The 22434-nt window shown below is 45.9% G+C and overlaps 1 protein-coding gene across 1 annotated transcript in view; it reads right to left on the minus strand.

The window, feature by feature from the left end:
* LOC145539589 (uncharacterized) overlaps positions 1-22191 on the minus strand; it is a 40799-nt gene extending 18608 nt beyond the window's left edge. The window contains exons 1-6 of the mRNA XM_081573647.1: positions 22186-22191; positions 21931-22136; positions 10447-10478; positions 8517-8561; positions 2016-2057; positions 1645-1674 (exon numbers count right to left, since the gene is read on the minus strand). Coding sequence (XP_081429773.1) covers positions 1645-1674; positions 2016-2057; positions 8517-8561; positions 10447-10478; positions 21931-22136; positions 22186-22191 — 361 coding nt within the window. The remainder of the gene's footprint in view (positions 1-1644; positions 1675-2015; positions 2058-8516; positions 8562-10446; positions 10479-21930; positions 22137-22185) is intronic.
* Positions 22192-22434: the final 243 nt, after the last annotated feature.

Here is a 22434-nt window from a genome sequence, read left to right on the forward strand (position 1 = left end):
CCATGTTTTTGTGTCTTGCTATTTGCCTGGGGAGCTGAGAAAACTAAAGTTGTTAGAGAAGCGTAGTCACCCAGCACACAGTCTTCCACCAGGTCTTCCAGCCAAAGCAGAGAAACGGATGCACTTCTCTCCAACACATAACCCTCGGCTTCTCTTTAATCCATGAGATTCAGGTGACTTCAGAGCTCAGAGTAGAAGGTATATCCAATCAGAAGGATGATGGGTGGGCCTGCACGGCCAGTTGGCCCACCCACAGAGAAGCAAGCATCCCAGGGTGGCCTATTTGGTCCTCCTATCTGACCTGAGAATGGAGGTGAATGGGGGGTATCTTTTTGACCCCTTCCCCAACGTGGAGGATAAAAGGTGTTTTAACAAAGAGAATAACTTTGGGAAAGGCAGGGCCCTGTGGATAGCCCTAGACATCCAGGTGTCTCATATGGCCAAGGGCCAGGTCCAGTGGCTCCCTGACCTACATGTGCCCTGTCTGACAGCACTGACTCCAGCCTCCCATTCAAATCCGAGCCTATCTTGAGCCTCATGGACTCCAAATGCCTTCCACCTGGTTGCCACCCTGACGAGGCCCTGGGCCAAGCCTAGCTGCCAGGACCCTGGGGGCCTTGCCACTGGATCCCATGTCTCTATGGCCATTTACTCAGTTATTAACCAGGGACAACAAAGAACAGATCCCAAGACATAGCCTTCTGACTTCATTTCTATTCTAGTCCAATCCATGGAGGCTGGACTTCTGACTGCATTTAATTGGATGAAATAATCCTTATTATGTATAAGGAGGATTGGAAGTAGCAAGGCTGGTATACATTATTCCTTATGGGTATCAGATGGTGACATCTACTCCACGAGTGTGATACAGAAATAACTACAGGTTCTTATCTATACACAACATGACTGCAAAGAGCTTACAACTACCTTCATGGGTTCCCCACTGGGAAACTGCAGAAAGAATTAGATTAAATACAGAAGGACTTCTGAGTGAAAAGACTTCATTTATTTTAAAATATTATAAAGAAACCCCCTGACTGCCTTGTTATAGTATTTGTGTTCATAAGCAGATTATATCTAAGAGCTGGGGGGGGGGGGAATCCTACAGTATAATAAAATCAGTTAAAATAAAAGCTTAGTCATGCAACTTAAGCTTTTCACAAAACTTTAGACCAAAAGCAAATTTTATATTTAGAATCTATGTCTTTACAGTGGTTTCATGACTCAAGTTGTTCATAAGCCAGAACAGCAAGCCAGAAACTTTAAACCACAAATGGTACCACATTTCCAGCAGTGAACAGTCTACTTTGCGATTAACTGTGAGCAGCGCCCACCACGGGAGGAAGCAGAGGCTGTGGCTGTAGATTTTGGTCAGCCCCTCAATCTCTTCTCCTCTGGGAACCGCAGAGCAAAGCCACACATGCAGAGTCTCGGCATCAGTGCAGACCAGGAACACAGCCCTTGTATTCCAAGTGTACTGAGCTCAAATTTTCAAAATGCTTATTCATTTCCCAGTGTTGAGCCCAATCTGACACAGAAAAAGATCAGGAACAAGCAACTTGCAACTTAAAAATCTCAAGGCCTATCCTTCTTTCTTCCTTTCAGCAACAAAAAGAAAGTCAGAGGAAGGAAGGATATACTCACTTGTTTTTTCTGGTTTTGCCTCCTCATTATCTATGAAAAAAAAAAAGGTTGAAATCATATGTCAGATGAAATTCATATGGCAACTAAGAAAAAAAAACACAGGCTAATGGAAGAATAGGTAAAGCGTTTGCCTCTCACCAATAGCAACCATTTCCTGTCTTTCTTCCTCAGCTCATCCTGTTTTGCAACTTTACTTGCCAGCTAGAAATTATTTACCATTAAGTACTTTTCAGCACTTCACAAAAAGGACACTTGTAATTACTATGTCCTCAAGCTATCAGTGATATGGGCTTTACATTAAAATAAAAATAAAAGTGTCCATTTTTAACTAGAATTCTGTTATTAAAGAAAAACATACATAGATAACTCACCAGATTCAGCTTCAGAACCACTCTCAGAACTGCTGTCCTCATCTTAAAAAAAAAAAAAAAAAAAAAAGGATACACAGAAGCACACAATGAATAAAAAAGTAGGAACTATTTTTTAAAATTATACATATAATAAAACAGACCCAAACTCAACTGATTTCCTCCTTTTACTCCATTCTCACTGAGTCCCAAACTGGTTTGGTTTACATAAAAGAAGGCTTATCCTTCTTTGGAGCTGGATGAAATATACTTTAATTACTTAAATTTGAGCCCAAATCATACTTTGGCTGCAATAACCACTTTACTTGGGTGTCATCCAAGTCTCGCCCAGCCTGACCTGCCCCTATTGCTCCCATCTTGCCTCTGCACTTGTGCATCTAGAAGGTTCCATGCACAAGTTCAATGATACAACAGTGCAGAATTCTCTAATGCAAAATGCCATTTCCCTGAAGCACAGGACAAAGAGTCTATATGATTCAACTACTTCTGGAAAGAGTGACCCCAAGAATGTTCCCTCCCTTTCCTCACCCCCAACTCAGCCCCTCTGTCCACTGCAATCAGGCTTCTGTTCCCATAGTTAGCTTGGAATTCTTTCCCCGATGTCCCCAAAGGCCCACTAACCCCAGACCCATGGAACAGATCCATAGTTCCCACAGGTAAAGGCATCTACCAGCCCTTCCTGTCTGCACAGCTCTCCCATCTATCCTGGTTCTCTACCTACCTCTGCATGTCTTCCATCTGCCCTACTGTGTGTGATTAGTGCTCAGTTGTGTCCAACTGTTTGCCACCCCATGGACTGTAGCCCGCCAGGCTCCTCTGTCCATGTAATTCTCCAGGCAAGAATACTGGAGTGGGTTGCCATGCCCTCCTCGAGGGGATCTTCCCACCCAGGGATCAAACCCCGGTCTCCTGCACTGCAGGCGGATTCTTTACCATCAGAGCCACCAGGGAAGCCCACCCAACTACTAATACCCAGGCCCCACTTCCCACACACACCCAGCCTTCTTTCTACCTTGAGAGCCCCGCAAGGACCTATCACCTACCCCTAAAGCAGATTCCAGCCCCCACCTCCAAGGGCACCCTGACCTGCCCTGACAGACCGGACAAGCACCAAGGCACCTCTCTCTCTCACCCACCCTCTTCAACTACTCCCCCTGCTTCACCCTGCTTGGGATCCCCTGAGTAAGTATATGGAAAGCTATTAATATGATTCTCAGATCTTCCCTCGATACACACACACTAACAACCAAAGCCAAGGACGGGCAATAGCTATATGGAGGAAAGAAAAGATTTGAGAATAAAGATGAGAACAATAATATAGCAGCTAAGAGCAGCTTTTCTGGGGTATTACTATGTGCCAGGCACTATACAGTATACATACTTACTCATTTACATGTATTCATTAATTACGTTTATGTACTCATTTTGCATATATATATTTACATATATTTATGTAAGAGCTTTATATATGTTAACACATTAGCCCTCACAACTGCCCAATGAGGTAGCCTGAGGTCAGTTAATTTCCTTATGTAAGACCACCACCACCACCAACCCCACTACCCCTATTCTCTACCCAGGGAGTCTGAAGCTAAGATATCAACTTGGGTAGTCCAGCTTGAACTTGCATACTTAACTATGTTGTTTCACTTGCAAACATGCTTCTTGTTGTTTCAGCAGTTTAATACCCAGGAGCTGGTGATGGATAGGATGTGTGGGAAGAAGGGAAGTAGGAGGCAGGTTCCTACATGAGATGATGCCTAAGTGGAAGGTGAGGCACTGAAACAGGGGCTGGGAAATCAAAAGTGATAAGACATGGCCTTGGTCCTCCGGGGCTTGAAGCACAGAGCAGTAGTTCTCAACCTTGGCTGCACACTGACACCACCTAGGGAGCTTTCCACACACATACCCATGACTGGGATTCTGCCCTTCCTTAGGGGGAATGATTAACTAATCTGGGGTAGCATTTTTGGTAAAGGTCCCCAGATAACTGGAATGTACAGCCAGGGCTGAGAACCATGGACTAAAACCAACCCACTGCAATCACTTCCTCGTTCCCCAAGCTGTATACCAGCGTGATTACCACTCCTTCCTCCAAGTCCTCAGATACGCCATCCCACTGCCTCGATCTCCCTTCCCCAGACCCTACCTCCAGACCCCAAGGTATCCATGAGAAGCCAGCCCAAAGTCACTTCTGCTGACTGTGTCCCTCTGCCCCACAAAGTCAGATGAGCCGTGCCTCTCTCTGATCCATCTGTTTACCCCTCTGTCAAGCAGTGGCTGCTTGTTGAGCTGTTGGTGCATGAGCCCTGGAGGACTGAGACCATGTCCCACCACCCTGATACCCCCCACACCCATCCCTATAGATGCTCCATGAATGATGAATGTGTGAATGAACAAATGCTTTGGCCAGCTTTAAAGAACTGAGCAGCCCCTACCACGTCTTTATTCTGCCAGTTCCCTCTAGCAGTCTGGGACTCCTGCATGTATGTGTGTGCGTGCGTGCTAAGTCGTGTCCAGCTCTTTGAGACACCATGGACTGTAGCCCACCAGGCTCCTCAGTCCATGGAATTCTCCAGGCAAGAATAGAGGAGTGGGTTGCTATGCCCTCCTCTAGGGAAATCTTCCTGACCCAGGGATCGAACCTGTGTCTCTTATGTCTCCTGCATTGGCAGGTGGGTTCTTTACCGCTAGCGCCACCTAGGAAGCCCCTAGGACCTCTGCAGGGATGTAATTCTGCCTGGACCAGCCCCAGGTGAGGCCCACCTTCTGCTCCAGGTCCCTGGGAAGCGCAGTCTGGGGCCATCCCTTCAATTCACCTTCCTTCTGGTTTGGGGCCTAAGACTCCTGATTCTATTCCTGCTTCCCTGCCCTGCAAGCCCCCTCCAGCCCCCAGGACCATTTTTCTGTCTCATGGCATATATTTGAGAACTAAATAAGATGTCTGTGAAGAGTGACCAGCCCAGGACCTCGTACACAGTAGTCACGATTTTTGAGGGGTAGCAATTTTTACTAACAGGTCACACTCCTAAACTCTTGGGCCAGCCCAAGCATGCTATCACCAGCACTAAAGCCTCCCCATGTTTGCGTAGGCTACAGCTCTGGCAGCAGGATCCCTGTTCGGGGAAGCTAACATGCAAACAGCCCCCAACTCTCGAGTTTCGAGTTTCGTTTCTCTCATTTTCTCATCCTGATGGCTCCACCTTCATCACACCCAGCTGTCCTGAATGCCAGCCTAGAAGCAGACAAAACCTACACCCCTTTCTCTGACCCATTTCATTCCACTAAAAATAGGCTAAACTTTTAAAAATAAACCTTAAAAAAAAAAAATTGAAAGGAAGGACAGAAAGGTGAGAAAGGGAACAGAGGGAACGTGACAGCAGGCAAACTGAAATCCCAAGTCCCATGCCTTCGCCGGCCTAGAAGCCCGGTCCTCAGCAGTGAAAGTATCGGGTCCTAACCACCGGGCCGCCAGGGGATTCCCACCTACACTTCCTGAGCAGCCTCCCTTCAGCTAGCTGAGAAGGCTTCACCCCACTCTGATCTGAAACATCTCTCCCCTCACTAGAGAATCTGAATTATCTACTATACTCTGCATTCAAACATTTTTAACTCTCAATTTCAGACACTGTTGCCAGCAGCAGGCTTTCTCCTCCTTTCTTAGATAGCAGTCCTTGCACAGTCTCCTAATCTTCATTTTGGTTGCATATTACGAAACCATCCTTCTCCTACTTTTTTATTTGACGTTAAAACCAAAGGGTACTTAGCACAACTTTAGGGACCATTCTTAAGTCACTAGGAACACGGAAACCTCATAAAGATAACTGATGTAATCATCAAACCAGCACAAAATTACCTTGATGAAAAAAGGGAAAATATACTTAATCTTCCAGATATAAAGATAAAAACTCCCATCTGGCAACAAGATTGCCAGGTGGCCCTGTTTTCAGAAATGACAAGGGCAAGGAAACAAATTAGAGAGACAACTTTTGCTACTTGTCTGTCCTAAAATATATTCTGTTGCAAATAAACCTAATCACAGGAGTAAATCAAGCATGCAAAAAACCACAGTCCCAGAAAATGGTTCGGGATGTACGGCTCTGGGCACAGAAATGATTGAGCTGAAGTTTTTTCAAGAAAACATGGATTTTTTTTCTGGATGACAAGCTTCAGATTTTTTCCTTCTGATATAACTTTTTTTTATTTTTCTGTAACAACCTTATTGAGATCTAATTCACATACTACATAATTCAAAGTGTACAACTCAATGGCTTTTCATATATTCACAGTTCCCTGGTGGCTTCAACGGTAAAGAATCTGCCTGCAATGCAGGAGAACTGGGTTTGATCCCTGGGTTGGGAAGATCCCCTGGAGGAGGACATGGCAATCTACTCCAGTATTCTTGCCTGGAGAAGCACCATGGACAGAGGAGCCTGGTGGGCTACAGTCCGTGGGTTCACAAAGAGTCGGACACAACTGAGCAACTAAGCAACAACAAACATACATCCATCACAACAATCAATTTTTCATTTTCAACATCCCCTAAAATCCCCTGTACATTTTAACTATCACTTCCAATCTCCCCATTCCCCCTAGACCTAGATAACCAATACTCTATTTCCTGCCTGAATAGATTTGCATGTTCTGGACATTTCACGTAAATGGAATTACATAATAGATGGGCTTTTTTTGTACCTGGCTTTTCTCACTGATCATGTTTCCAAGGTTCCACCATGTAGCATGTATCACCACTTCGTTCTTTTTTATGGCTGAATAATATTCCACTGTATGGTGCTATAATATTGAATTGTGTCCCCCCACAAAAACTTCATGTTTTAAGTCCTAACCCACAGTACCTTAGAATATGACCTTATGTGGAGATACAGTCTTCATAGAAGTATTTATCTTTAAGTAAAATGAGGTTTTCAGGGTGGACACTAATCCAAGATGACAGGTGTCCTTACAAAAACGGGAAATTCAGACCCAGAGACACACCACAAGGAGAACATCATGAGATCATGATGATGGCTACCTACAAAGCCAGGAAAGAGGGAACAGACCTTCCCTCCTAGTCCTCCGAGAGAACCAACCCTGCCAATATTCTGACTCAGACATCTAGCCCCCAGAATGTGAGACAACATACTTCTGCTGCTTAAGCTCCCCAGTCTATAGCACTTTCTTACAGCAGTCACAGCAACACACACAAATGGGGACAGCACATTTTGTTTATGCATTTAAAACTTGCTGGACCTTTGGGTTGTTTCCGATTTTTTAATATCATGAATAATGCTGCTGTGAACACTCATGCACAAGTTCTTTTGTAGAGATATGGTTCCATTTCTCTTGGCTATATACACGGGAGAGAAATTACTAGGTCAAATGGCAATTATATTTAACTATTTGAGGACTACCAAACTGTTTTCCCAGGTGGCTGTGTCAATCTACATTCCTATCAGCAGTGTGGGTGGGTGTGGGTGTTCAATCATATCCGACTCTCTGTGACCCTATGGACAGGAGCCCACCAGGCTCCTCTGGTGGTATTTTCCAGGCAAGAATACTATAGTGGGCTGCCATTTCCTCCTCCAGGGGATCTTCCCAACCCAGGGATTGAACCCACATCTCCCACATCTCCTACATTGCAGGTGGATTCTTTATTACTGAGCCACTGGGGAAGCCCTCTATCAGCAGTGTATGAGGGTTCCAATTTCTCCACATCCTTGACAATACTTGGCTATTATCTTTTTCATTGAAGCCACCCTAGTGGCTGTGAAGCAGCATCTTTCTGTGGGTTTGAATTGTATTTCCCTGAAATAATATTGAGCATCTTTCATGTGCTTATTGGCCATTTGTACATCCACTCTGGAGAAAAGCTTTTGTAATCCAAAGGTCCTATGCAATCTAGCCCCCACCTGTCTCTACACACACTTTGGCCCTGGCACCCTTCCCCTCGCTCTCTGAGGGGAAGTCATCTGACCTTCTTCAGTCTCTGCAAACAAGCACGGTGTACTTTCCCACGTGGGGACATTTACACCTGCAAGCCTTTTGAACTCAGATAAGTCTTGTCCCTGCCTTTGCCCTGTTACCGCAATGCATCCTTCAGAGTTCAAGTCAACCATCACCTCCTCTGGGAAACCTCCCAGGACTACCCCAGCTTGGCTACTACCTGGCTTGGCCCGCAGAGGACCCTGTATTAGGTTAGTGAAGCCAATCTAGAAAATGGTCCAGTTACCTCATCAGATAAATTCTCAGTTTCATTAAGTACAGCTTCATCACCGAATTTTAAGTTACTGATTTCACTAGGCTAGGTAACCATGAAAGTTTAAAACTTAATCAGCTCTTTGAAGTAGAAAGATGAAAGTTCCTATCTTTCATGCAGATTGCTTGAAGTAAAACAGAAAAATAAATTGTTATTTATCTTGCGATGCTATCTTGCGATGTTATTTATCTTGGTTATTTTATAAAAATTTTATTTGGGCATTTACCAATGTTAATCATATCTCTTACCTGATTTCGAGTCCCCTGAAGTATCTAGGTTGGGGCTGGGGCAATCTAAATTTTGAGAAAGAAATCAAGTTTAGTAGTATAAATACAAGGATAAAATAGAAGATTGTGTTCATTTTTGTAAAAAATTGCTAAACCAAACATAACAGAAGTATCCTCTTCTATAAACTGAATCACCTCTTTAAACCCAAAGCAGCACTGCAAGTCAAATTAACACCCAGTTACCAATGGTAGGCAAGGCCATATTCTCAAAGGAAAAAAGATTTAGACCAAGCAACCTTAAGCCTTTTCCAAGAGAGGGCAAACAGAAAGCCAATAAACTTTATAATGACCTTTGGTTGGGTCCCTGGCAACCTCTCAGTTCTGTGCCAAAGGAGTGGCACTGTCTCTGTGTTTGATCAACTTAGCCACTCCCTAAAAACATCCCTTGTGATTAAGTAACTTGACACCAGAAAGGGAAAAAAAGCACCTGGTTTTAGATTTTGTAACTGAAAAGCAGACAATGGTGTTACTATACAAAAGACTTGGAGTCCTTTCCCACTGAACAGTCAATTCATGCAAACAGCCATCACCGATTTAGTGAAATGACACAGATAGGTTGGAGGTGAGGATCCAGATAAGCTGGGACCAGACTAGGGAGAACCTCAAACACAATTGAGAAGAACTGGCCTTGGGGGATGGTTCTCCTACAGGGAATGATATGGAAATGCAGAATTACATGAGTGTTTCAAGCTGAAATGGGCCTTGGTGTTCCCAAAGATGCTGGTGGACTTTGGGGGGGTGGGGGTGGGTACTGTTGTTCAGGATGCATTAGACTCCAGAGAGTCTAAAACTCTGCTGCAGAGATTCAGCTATGAAGTGATAAGAGCTGAGGCCAGTGTAGGTACATGGGAATGGAGATATTATAGTAAAGGAGAAGAAAGGGTAACTGTTGCAGAAGTTACCAACAATATCAACTAGAGCAGGAGTATTTCTGTGTAGGGAAGGACTGCCACTTAGTTACCATGCCCCTCATCTGTATTTATGCCACGCTCAATTAGGGCTCATGGAACAGGACCTAGCACTCTTCCATTTTATTTCTCTGGAACATTCACTCATGCCAGGCTGGTGAACAGAAGGGGCTCGATTACTGGCTGACTGCTTCCCCTCGGCGCAGGCAGAGACTACTGTCCCTTCACTGACTTACTGTCCACCGTGTGATGGGCACTCTGCAGAAATTAGGAGAAAATCCAAGTCCTAGCCAATGGCATGTGTGAGGACAAGGAAGGACCATGCAGTAGACAAATGAAATCAGGACAATATGAAAGTAAGGAAGGTGCCAGTACTTTGCTGGTCAGAGAGAGAAATTGAGAGAAGGGACTCAAGCCTCAGCAACCCCTAAACCTAGACCATGACCTTCTTTTAATAGCAGAGGTTTTACTTGACCCAGTTTCAGGGATAGAATTAGGTGTTGCTATTTTCATTAAGTATCTATAATTGATGATAACACTCAAGTATTAAAGAAAATATCTACTCGTGCATAAAACAATTATAGAATTCGGTTGACAATGCTTCTCTATTCTTACTCTATTGAATTTAAAATAAGGTTAAAAAGAACATTAGAGCCAGAGTTTAAAAGGAAAGAGATGTAAGAGCATTTGTTTTCTATTCTTGTTATAAAAACCACAAAGGTATAAATTCTTTACATTTCATTGTTTTAAATATCTGTTGACAAATAATCTTAAAGAAAATTCTGAAAAACTGTCATTATCCCATCATCCTAACCTATTGATTATTTCAACACATTTCTGTAAGCTGGTGACTGCATGAATGTAATGAGGCAATTTCAGCCAATAAATAAAATGAATAAAGAAATCATTTTCTAAAAATGCAAATTTCCACACAGGGCAGCTTAAGTGTTTCGATTACTCAACGTTGACTTAAGAGTTCATACCTTTTTCTTCTGAAGAGGCGTTGTGATCATCACTAGAACAAGAAAAGAAAAACAGTTTTATAAACTGATACTAATTTTATATAAATAATTATGAAAGTCTTCAAAATGATCATACTATGTTTCTCCAGAAATGTTGGCAGGTGGAATAACTCTCTCCCTCCTCAAGGCTCTTCTTGCCCCCTCACTCCCCACTCCAGCCGGACTCGAAACCACAGGGATAAAGGTGACTTTGGAGTGTGCATGGAAAGCCCTGCCGGTCCGCTCACACCCCGGGTACCTCCAGCAGCAGGTAGCAGCAGCACCGCGCACAGGGTCACTGCGCTGAACCCCCACACCCACGTCTCCAGCCCATCCATCCACCTCGCCCCGCCCCGCTGGCCTCCAGTCCCTCCTCCTGGCTCCTACAGAGGGCTGCTCGCCCGCTCACTCCAAGGTCTTCTCATCTGCTTCTCCAGCCTCCTCCCTCAGATAGAGCACTTCCAGGAGATGAAGGGCCTGGACAGCTCCCCCATTCAATTAACTGGTCCTTCCGCTGCCTGACCTGGTATTTGCATCCCCACCCCGGCTCTGCCCTGCTCAGCTCTGCCCTGCTCAGTCTCACGGGAGGTCTCAAGGGAGAACTCCCCATCTCCGCTTCCCACTCCCCGCCCTCTCCCAGACTCAAAGCTACCTGCCTTCTGCTTTTTCCCACGTACGGAAACCACTCGAGCTAGAGGCACCGAGGATCCTTGCCCAATAAGCCCAAGGGGCCCGTCCTTAGGGCCCACCTCGCTTTAGATGAAGCAGATGACAGGCTCCACTGCGGCTCCAGTGCCCCTCATCTGGTTTTCTCCCTCTCTCCTGTGGTGGCCTCTCCCGCCTCCAGGTGCTCCATCTCCCAGCTCCATCAGCTCCTGGCAATTCACTTTGTGCCAAGACCACCTCAGTGGGCCCTCCACACACTGCCTCAGGCCCTCCCTCAGGCCAAAGCTGCAGATCCTAGATCTCTGACCCCTTCCCAGGCCTCTTTCCTGAATTCCAGATACTTAAGGCCCGAGGGTCACTTCAGCACTTTACATACAATCAGCACTAGCTAGTCCTTGCCTTCTCCTCTCCAAGAAAACCTGCTCCTCCTGACCTGTCTTTGCAGAGAATCACCAGGTCACCTAACTGGAACCTCCCAGTCATCACTAACTCTTGCTCCCTCTTTCTCAGCAAGCAGCACAATCAGACTCCTCCCACGCTTCCTCCAACCCATCTCTCAAACTTCTCCCCTCCTCACCGCACACCGCTTCTGCCTGCCTGCAAGCTCTCTCTCCCACTGGTTCTCACACTCTCTCACAATTACTGTCTCACTCTCTTGGTCTGTCCCTCTGCAGGACCTTATCATGTCTTTGCCCTTTTGTGGCTTCTCACTCCTTCCTGGCCTGAGCTCCCTGGCACAGCACACATGGACCCCCACCTTGCTCCCTTGTCGCCCACCCTTCGTGCTCCCCCAGATGGAATGTTCTTCAGTCTCCCAAGCACACCCTGCATAGCACACACACACACATACATACCACCCTCTGCACCCTCGCCTGAAAAGGGTCACTGCCGTGAGCCTTGCAGGTCTGGAGCTCAGCTACGTGTGCCCCACGGACATGTAGAGTTTGTGCATACAAGTGACAGCCCTGCCCTCCGCCATGATGCCCAAACTGCTCCTTATCCCCCAGGAACAGCATTTCACAAGGCATGGACTGAGACATTCGAATCTCAGAGTGCCTTCAAAAAACCATTTTTCTGGGCCCATCAAATCAGAATCTTCGATGAATAAATGAAAAACCAGGAAGAAAACAATGGTGTTATTTGCAGTTATAGGTGTTTAAAATCTTTCTGGGTTTTCTCATTGAATCATCCCAATAAGCCTATGAAGGCCATTTGACAAATGCAGAGACTGGGGCTCAGAGAGGTTCATTAACTTCCTTGAGGTCACACAGCTAACAAACAGAAAAGGAGCACTTGACCCTGGGCCATTAGGACTTCAAAGCCCCTGGTACCATGTCTCCCTTCACTCCCCACCACTTCACCCACTGACCCAACCCTGGCAGTGACAGTAAACCGAGGAAGAACAGAACAAAAGCAGCAGACCAACGGCTAGTCCCTTCCTTTCTCTTCTTCAGTCAAGTTGGTCAGGAGCCTTCAGATTTTGAAAACCTCCTTGACTCAAGGTTTTTTCTGATAAACATTCCCAAGTATTTGGTATTTCCCAAGCTCCATGTCCTAGGAAAACTATGCATTTTCAGACCCAAGTCCTCTTATTTTTTAATCCTAACCTCCGGCTCAGAAGGTCAGAGAGTGGTGGTAAGCCTGAAATTAGGAAATGTTTCAAGACATTAAGAAAGACTAAAACATGGTTCCCAATGAAATGCATAGAAGAACAAGCCAGCCATTGCATCATTTTTCTCCAGACTCATACCCTTATAATGCAGTCATTGTGCCTTTTAATTTAAAAGTAATTATAAGAACACGTAATGGAACTGGATGCCATGGTCTCAGTTTTCTGAATGTTGAGTTTTAAGCCAGCTTTTTCATTCTCCTCTTTCACTTTCATCAAGAGGCTCTTTAGTTCTTCGCTTTCTGCCATAAGGGTGGTGTCATCTGCGTATCTGTGGTTATTGCTATTTCTCCCAGCAATCTTGATTCCAGCTTGCGCTTCATCCAGCCTGGCATTTTGCACGATGCACTCTGCATATGAATTAAATAAGCAGGGTGACAATATACAGCCTTGACGTATTTTCCTTTCCCAATTTGGAACCAGTTTGTTGTTCCATGTCCAGTTCTAACTGTTGCTTCTTGACCTGCATACAGATTTCTCAGGAGGCAGGTCAGGTAGTCTGGTATTCCCATCTCTTGAAGAATTTTCCAGTTTGTTGTGATCCACACAGTCAAAGGCTTTGGCGTAGTCAATAAAGCAGAAGTAGATGTTTTTCTGGAACTCTCTTGCTTTCTCGATGATCCAATGGATGTTGGCAATTTGATTTCTAGTTCCTTTGCCTTTTCTAAATCCAGCTTGAACATGTGTAAGTTCAGAGTTCACATACTGCCGAAGCCTGCCCCTTCATGGCAAATAGATGGGGAAACAATGGAAACAGTGACAGACTTTATTTTTGAGGGCTCTAAAATCACTGCAGATGGTGACTGAAGCCGTGAAATTAAAAGGTGCTTGCTCCTTGGAAGAAAAGCTATGACCAACCTAGACAGCATATTAAAAAGCAGAGACATTACTTTGCCAACAAAAGTTCGTCTAGTCAAAGCTATGCTTTTTTCAGTAGTCATGTATGGATGTGAGAATTGAACTATAAAGAAAGCTAAGCACTGAAGAATGATGTTTTTGAACTGTGGTGTTGGAGAAGACTATTGAGAGTCCCTTGGACTGCAAGGAGATCAAACTAGTCAATCCTAAAGGAAATCAATCCTGAATATTCACTGGAAGGACTGATGCTGATTCCAATACTTTGGCCACCTGATGTGAAGAACTGACTCACTGACTCACTCTTGGAAAAGACCCTGATGCTGGGAAAGATTGAAGTCAGGAGGAGAAGGGGACGACAGAGGATGAGATGGTTAGATGGCATCACTGACTCAATGGACATGATTCTGAGCAAGCTCCAGGAGTTGGTGATGGACAGGGAAGCCTGGTGTGCTGCAGTCTGTGGGGTTGCAAAGAGTTGGACATGACTGAGTGACTGAATTGGACGGATGAGAACATGTATTAAGAGTTAGACTTCCTTATTGTACAAAATATGTCTGCTTAAAACAGTGACAAATTTCTCTTGACTGTCCCTTTCACAGTCCCCTTTCTACAGCTGTTTATCTTTATTTCCAGATGTGTATGCATGTGCATAGATATCAGAACTTCTGCTAAAAACCAGAAAACCTTTATGGAAAACCTTTATTTTTACCAGGTAATGAGGCTGCAAGGTAGAAGGTCAGCTCTCTGTATCAAAACACCCACTGGGCAACACCAAAGTCACAGCCCGGTAGAGGAAGCAACCAAGGGGACCCACAGAGCCCTTGCACTGTATAGGAATCTGCTTTAGAGGGAGCAGAATCTGCTACCCTAAAATATGTCTCTTTGGCATATTAGTTATTTTAAGCTGGTTATTCTCTAAGAAACAGCAGGCAAAGGAAAAACGCTGAAAACCCAGCAGGAGTTAGCCTTTTGGGAGAAACGTTAACATTTGTATGGGAAATCTCCATGTGTAAGGGTGTCCAAATCTGTATCTTATCAGTGAAAGGGCAGGGACTGAAATCTCATGACAACCTCACCGGGGTTTGCTGTTCTCTTCCCGGGGAACTCCCAGAACTCACTCTCCCCACCTTCAACATCCTTGTCCACCTGCTGAGGACGGTATTTAAGTTGAGGGCTTTGGCCACTTTGGAGAGTTACTCACGTTTTCCTTGGCATCTCCCATGTATGGCTGTTGTCGCTAAGTCGTGTGCCACTCTTCTGCAACCTCGTGGACTGTACCCCGCCAGATTCCTCTGTCCATGGGATTCTCCAGGCAAGAATTCTGGAGATATTCCATTTCCTCCTCCAGGGGATCTTCCCAACCCAGGGATCGAACTCGGCTCTCTTGGGTCTCCTGCACTGGCAGGTGAATTCTTTACCACTAGCACCACCTGGGAAGCCCCTCTTCCATCTACACCAGTTATTAAAACTTTTGTAAGATTTTCTCCTGTTAATCTGACACATGCCAATTTAGTCCTTAGACCAGAAGAACCCAGAAGGGTGGAGGAAGATTTTCTCCCTCTCTGACACGCAACATGGATGCTAGTGCCCCACATCTTCTTTTCTGCTTTTCCATGTGCTTTGTTAAAAGGAAAACTAAAGTAATCATGGAGAGGGAGCACCCATTCCAAGTGTCCCCAGTGTAATTTAGGGGCTGAAGATCAGTAGGGAATGGAAGTGGACATTTACTTAGTATCACTTAAAATTCCTTACATTTTCATCCCGACTCAATTGTGATGACTAGGTGTAACGTCAATGCTGCCTTATGCCTACCAGCTCCCAGGCCCTGCCTAGTATAGGTCTCTTTCCTTTAGTGGGAGGAGAGAAACGCTGCATCTTGGCACTGTAAAATCCAACCAGAGGGAGCCTTTCTCCCACCTCTGCACCTGGGCCTGACTGCAGCTTGGACAGGTGGATAGTAGGCACCAGAAGGGTTTCAATCAAATCTGGCTCCATGAGTAATAATTCTCCAGTTAAAGATTTTAACAATCCTTAGCGTGAAAAATAAAACCACTAATTGTTGTTGTTCAGTTGCCAAGTTGTGTCCAACTCGTCACGACCCTATGGACTGCAGCACACCATATAATATATATAATACATAATTATATATCAATATAATTATTAATATAATATTTTATTATATTTAAACCATACTATAATAGCTAATATTTTAAAAAAATATTTACTGTGTGCCTGAACCCGAGCCAAGGACCTGGCAGGCATCAATGAGCTCTGTGCAACAAACTTTTTAGTGTCTGATGCTGAACTAGTATCATCCCCATTTCACAGATGAGGAAATAAGGCTTGGGTAACTTAACCACAAACCCAGTCCATCTGACTGCAGAGCCCAAGCTTTTATCAGTACGTTTCACAACAAAAAGCCTAAAATTCTGCCAAGCAGGTAAAGACAAAACACTTGATACTTTCTAGTCTCTGTTACTAAGGTGCCACTGTCTGTGAAGGTAATTCTCAACTAGAGTCACCTTGTAGTAAATAATAAAAAGTTATTAGACATAATTAAGCCCATAATGGGGCTTCCCCAATGGCTCAGCAGGTAAAGAATCAACCTGCAATACAGGAGCCTCAAGAGACACAGGTTCAAAAAAAAAAAAAAGAGACATAGGTTCAGTCCCTGCGTCAGGAAGATCTCCTGGAGGAGGGCTCGGCAACCCGCTCCAATTCTCTTGCCTGGAGAAGCCCATGGACAGAGGAGTCTGGCGGGCTACATAGCATAGGGTCGCAAAGAGTCAGACACAATTGAAGTGACTGAGCACGCATGCACACAAACCTATAACAAGGCCCAAATCCTCCTCTAACTCTTCACCAGAATGAAAGCAACTACTGTTTTACTTCTTTTAGCCCTTATCAACCTTCAGGAAATAGGTCAAAAAAAGTTAAATGGGTTAAGAAAGTGGAAAAGAGTTTATGTTAGTCACAAACTAAAGTTAATCTGCATAATCATAAAATAGTTATACTTTCCAGGGAATAAACTCGATGAAAATACTATTCTCTATAATACAGATCTTTTTTCATCAACTGAAATCAACTCACAGTTGCTGTGATAAGCGGAGGGGATATAAAAGTGACACGTGACACAGGAACCTGATCCCAAGGGGCACACTAACGGAAGAGAAGGCAGATCAGGAAATAAAATGTATGTGATGTGGGAAGAGCACAATAAAAGCAATATAAGCTATCATTTTAGCCCAGAGCAGGCTATGGTGAACTGGGAAGAATGCAGCTCTCATGCTAAGAACACAGGCATGAAACTTAAGACCACTTAAACCTCAATGCTAAGGTCAGCTTTTGCATTTTCAGAGAAAGCTACCACCCCTCAAACAGGATCCTCTCACGGTTAGAAAAAACTGAAACGGAAAGGAACCTATAAAGATCTTCCAGTCTGATGCATTATTTTTAATGCACTCTAGGAGATGCACTCTAGGAGAGGTGAAACTAATAAACACCCAAGATCACACAGCAAGTTAGAAGCAGAGATAATCTTACAACCTGTCTCGGGTCTCCTAGTTTACCCATCAATTCATCCATTTAACAAACACAGATGGACTATGTGCCAGGCATGAGTGAATAAACCAACTGCCGCTGTGGCTTCAAGAACCCATCAGCCTGATGGGGAAGCCTGTCTACCTGCATCTGAGAAAGGAAGCGCCAAGATTGAAGAATTGGGGGTGGGAGGGGGGCTGAGCAGCTCCCTGAGGAAGTGACATTTAAACTCAGCCACAAAGGACAAGCAGGAATAGGCAAGAGAAGAATTGGGGGTAGGGGGAGTAGAGGTCGCACAACTTCTGTCTGAAGCAGGAAGGAATTGATCAAGATCCAGGAACAGGAGGAAAGCAAGTGTGATCAGAGGGAGAAAGGGAGGAGATGAGGAAAGACAGGGAGGTGGAGAAACTCCAACTCTGTAATCAAGCCGATGGCAACCCCAGGATGCTGAATGGAGATCATCTGGTCCACCGAGTGGTGGTCTCTAAATCTTCCCTCTTGGGAAGATCTGAAGTTTGAGCGCAAAGGAGGAAGTCAACAACGCAGGTTCCAGAATCTGCTGTCATCAACATCTCTCATGGGAAATGTCTGACCCTGTGCAACCCTGACAGCCTACAGGCTCAGACATTGCCTGCATTGAGTCCAAAAGGTCCAAGCATTTCCCCAAAGAAAATCTCAGTCTCCAGGCCACAAAAGCCAGACCTCCCTGCCCAAGAAGTTGTAGTACCAGATGTACCACCCCTCAGGAGGCTAGGAAACTTTAAACATACTCCAAGGAAACTGTCTTCACAGACTTGAGGTCTGGAAGCCAACTACACAGCCCCTTGCATAGGGACAGAAGGATGTCCTGAACTCCAAGCCCTCTGGGACCAGGCTGGGGCAGGGGAGGAGGGGTGGGGTGGGGATGGGGGGTCAGGACTCCATAGGGGAAAGTGGCAGACAGGTGGGGGAAGGCGGAGGAGAGATGTGGGCATCATGAGCCACCAGCTGTCAGTTCTCCCAAGGGACACTTCCCAAGCTGGGCAGGTTTCCATCATCACCCAGTTTCCTTTATTCTAAGCATCCATGACCACCACCTATAATCACCTCACCTGGGATGTAAGCCACCCCATCACTTTTTTCTTCTATGTTCGGGTCCCCGAATGAGAGCACAGCCTTAAATGCTTTGGAAAACATTCAGTGCCGGCAAAGGTGAAAAATCCACAGGCCTAGCTCTCCAGGCTGGCTCCTTCATCTATTCCCTCCCTTCCTTTTCTTCAGTTACACCAGTAGGAAAAAGAAAATAGTAGTCAAACAGGAAGATTTTTGGATATCAAAAGGCTAAAGGATTCACGCATCATTAGTTGTAACAGGCAAAACCTGGAAACAACTGCCATGTTCCTCAAGAGAAAAATAGATGAACAAAATGTGATACCATCATTAAATGGGGGTCCTGTAAGCCACGAGAATGAAAAACTGCTTACACACAACTGAGAGGATGAATCTCACAAACATAACAGCACAAAAGAAGTCAGACACAAAAGGGCATATGCTGTATGATTCTATTTTTATAAAGTTCACAAACTAGCAAAACTATCTCTGGTCCCTTTGGGATGGAGGGATAGGAAAGTAGGAGGAAAAGGAAGGGGGCTTTTAGGATGCCACGTTCTATTTATTGACCTGGATGGTAGTTACACAGATGTGTTCACTTGGTGATAATTTATCAGCTGTACACTTAAGATGCTGTGTTTTCTGTATGATTGTACATACACACACTTCAAGGAAGGGTATTCAGCATCTTGGTAAAGGAAAAGTACATAGGACTTGAGCTTTGCGGGCCACATTTATGAATGGAGAATGACCCTGGGTGGTGGTGGGCGAAGTGAAGAGATGACTGCATTTGGGATATGGCCCAAATGGTAGCTGTGGAGTGGCAGGTAGGGTGAACAGTTTCAACGTTTACTTCCTTCTTTCTCCCATAACTAACTGTCAATGAAATCTCTGCGTACTGTACTCCAAAGGGAAGTGGGACCAGGAGGAAAAACAGTTGGAACTGAGCTGGCTTAAGGGAGAAGGGAGGCAACTGGAACACTTCTATCAGTGAGGGGTCAAGGAGGGGAGTAGGAAGAGGGAAAAGAATGAAGTCCTAAGTGCCCAGGGCAGGCAAGAAGGAGAGCTGGCCTGACTGGAAATGGATGGGGTGAGGTGATTCCCATTACTCAGCCCAGTTGAAGGGATCCCTTCTCTACTCCCCTCCCTGAACCCTGCTCTGATGCATATCTAAATTAATGGCTTTATTGTGCTGCTCAAGAGATGCAAGAGACAAAGGTTCAATCTCTGGATAGTGAAGATCCCCTGGAGCAGGAAATGGCAACCCACTCCAGTATTCTTGCCTGGAAAATTCCATGGACAGAGGAGCCTGGCAGGCTACATTCCATGGGGTTGCAAAGAGTCAGACATTACCGAGCATGCATGCACATTGTACTTTGTAAGTCGTTTATAACTCCTGGGAACTAAAGAACAAGAGAAGTGTGTGTGTGTACAGCAAAGGATTCCACATTCTCAGCATCTAACACATTGTTTGGCGTATAGTTTGCGCTATTGGAAAAAAAAAAAAAGGTTCACTGGATAAATGATAGAAACAATGTGGTAATTAGACATAAAGTTGCTGTTGCTGAGTCACTAAGTCATATCCGACTCTTTTGCAACCCCATGGATTGTAGCCCACCAGGTTCCTCTGTCCATGGGATTTTCTAAGCAAGAATACTGGAGTGGGTTGCCATTTCCTTCTCCATGGGATTCTCCTGGACCAGGGATTGAACCCACACCTCCTGCATTGGCAGGCAGATTCTTTACCACTGAGCCATCTGGGAAGTCCCTAGATATAGAGACTTCCTTAGTATTTAAAAATCAGTAATAACATTTTAAATGGCCAAAAATGTGGGAATGCCTAAGTATCAGAGTGGCATACTGTGCAGCTACTAAAAATTACAAGTAACAGTAGCAAACATCTGTAGGGTGTTTTACAGTTTACAGAGAATTACACCTCCCCCTTGTTAGGATTTCCCTGGTGGCTCAGAGGGTAAAGCATCTGCCTACAATGCAGGAGACCTGGGTTTGATCCCTGGGTTGGGAAGATCCCCTGGAGAAGGAAATGGCAAGCCACTCCAGTATTCTTGCCTGGAGAATCCCATGGATGGAGGAGCCTGGTGGGCTGCAGTCCATGGGATCAGAAACGACTGAGTGACTCTACTTCTTGTTTGACACACAATTATATCGACTTTGCTGCCACACTGAAATGTGCAAATGACTCATTAGTAAGTCTTCCTGAAGAGACCAGAAAGATCAGCGACTGTGGGCTAGCAAGTTTTTATGTAAAGAGGTAGGGAGGACACACATTTCAGAGTAATGGGGTCACAAAGAGATGGACACAACTGAGCAACTGAACTGAACTAGGAAGGAGTAGGTAGAAGTTGAGTTAGCTCTGCTTTGTTTGTGTAAATAACCGTGCATGCTGATTTCACACACTATATTTCAATTCACTTCCCTTTTCTTTTGGAACAAAACTTTACTTTTGCTATATTTTATTGATTCAAAATTCACTTTAACAACCATTTGCAAGTCTTCCTGCTAACTGACCACCTCTAAGAAGTGTTTTTGATGACCCAAGTGGACCCAGTTCTTGTCCTAGTGGGGTTTTATTAATGCTAATGTCAAGAAATTCAACAGCAGAACCTAGCCACAACAAACCTTTCCACACTGTCTTCCTGATTGCAACAGTGTTTTAAAGAACAGAGGAGGGGAAAGAAAAAAAAACACATATAAAATAAAACAAAAAAATCCTTCCCTCCTTCCTAAAACAATATGAGCCTAATGTTCAACGAATAATCCACGAAACACTGAAGTCGTGAACACTTTGAAGCTCCGGATTCTCTAGTTGATCGTGCAGAAACTGTTATGTGGCAGGGACTGTCCCATAAGCAAGTTCTCTGCAGAGTCTGAATCTTTGCCCAGCGTTTCTGCACTGCTTTGGGCGGGCTTCCTGCATGTGCTTACAGCAATGAGAGGATTACCTAAAGGATACATTTCACAAACAAGCCGTCACGTGTCTTGTGCCCTGAAACTGCATCCAATAACAAAAGTCTGCTTCTGCAGATGAGAGCTCTGGAGAACTCGACCACCACAGCCCAAACCAGCTCTGAATACACATTACCACGTGAAAAGAGGCTGCCTTTAAAGGTCTGTGGGACGCTGATGACAAACAGGTATTGGCTACCTTTACAGTAATAGCAGATATCCTAAAAGCAATGTTGATCTCGTGCCTTCTGTGCTAAAAACACTATTAGGACCCCTTGGGAGCGTAGAAGGGATGACTGGCGCGGGGCGGGGGGAGGGGGGATGGGGATGTTCCACGCATGGGCAAAAGGGGATTACGGAAATAGCCCGGCTCTCGGCTCAAACCATTTGAAAGTCAAGGGGCCAAAGCGCCAGTGGTGTTCAGGAAATCTTCCAAGTCCTCCCCAACCCGGGTGCAGAGGGCGCAGGGGCTCCGGAGAGCTGAAGCTCGAGAGCTGGGAGCAGACGAGGACAGCAGAAACCGGCCTGGGGGGCGGGGAGTCAGCGCGGAGGCGGGAAGGGCGCGAGTCCACTCGCGCTGGGAGCAAAGGGGATGCCACAGGGCGATCTGCCGCCTCCCCACCGGCCCGCCGCCCGTAGCCGCTGCCCCCGGGTGGATGTGAAGAAATCGGGCCCACCTGCCGCCGCCTTTGAGCCGCCGCTGCCGAGGGGCCGGGTAACTGGCGCCGGCAAACCGCGACGACAGGGGCAGCAGCGCCGGCCGTAGCCCCGCCTCCGGGCCGGGCGCCCGGGGCCTCGGAGCCGCGCGCCACCGCCTCCCGCGCGAGCACCTGCGCGCGACCCCGGCGCAGCCCGACCGACCCAGGTGCAGCCGCCCGGGCCCCTGCCGGCGGGTAGGGAATCGGAGTCGGGGCTGGAGGGCGAGTCGCTACCCCCATGCTCCGTGCCCGCGCCAGGCAGGCGCCGCCACCGAAGGGTGCTTTGTTTGTGCAGCTGGAGCGGGGATGCCGGGGCGGGAGTGGAGCCCCCACCCCGTTCAGAAAACGGGAAGAGCAGAGCCAGCGGTGGAGGATGCCGAAGACGGCAAAGCCCCTTCTCCACGCGGCGATGTCGGGGCCAGCCGCACCCCACCCCCGCTCTGCCCGTCCTCCTTCCCAAACCCCGACCCCCACCCAGCCCCG

This window comes from Giraffa tippelskirchi, chromosome 2 (assembly GCF_054371585.1).
Source record: "Giraffa tippelskirchi isolate mGirTip1 chromosome 2, T2T-mGirTip1v1.2.pri, whole genome shotgun sequence".
Lineage (NCBI taxonomy): Eukaryota > Metazoa > Chordata > Mammalia > Artiodactyla > Giraffidae > Giraffa > Giraffa tippelskirchi.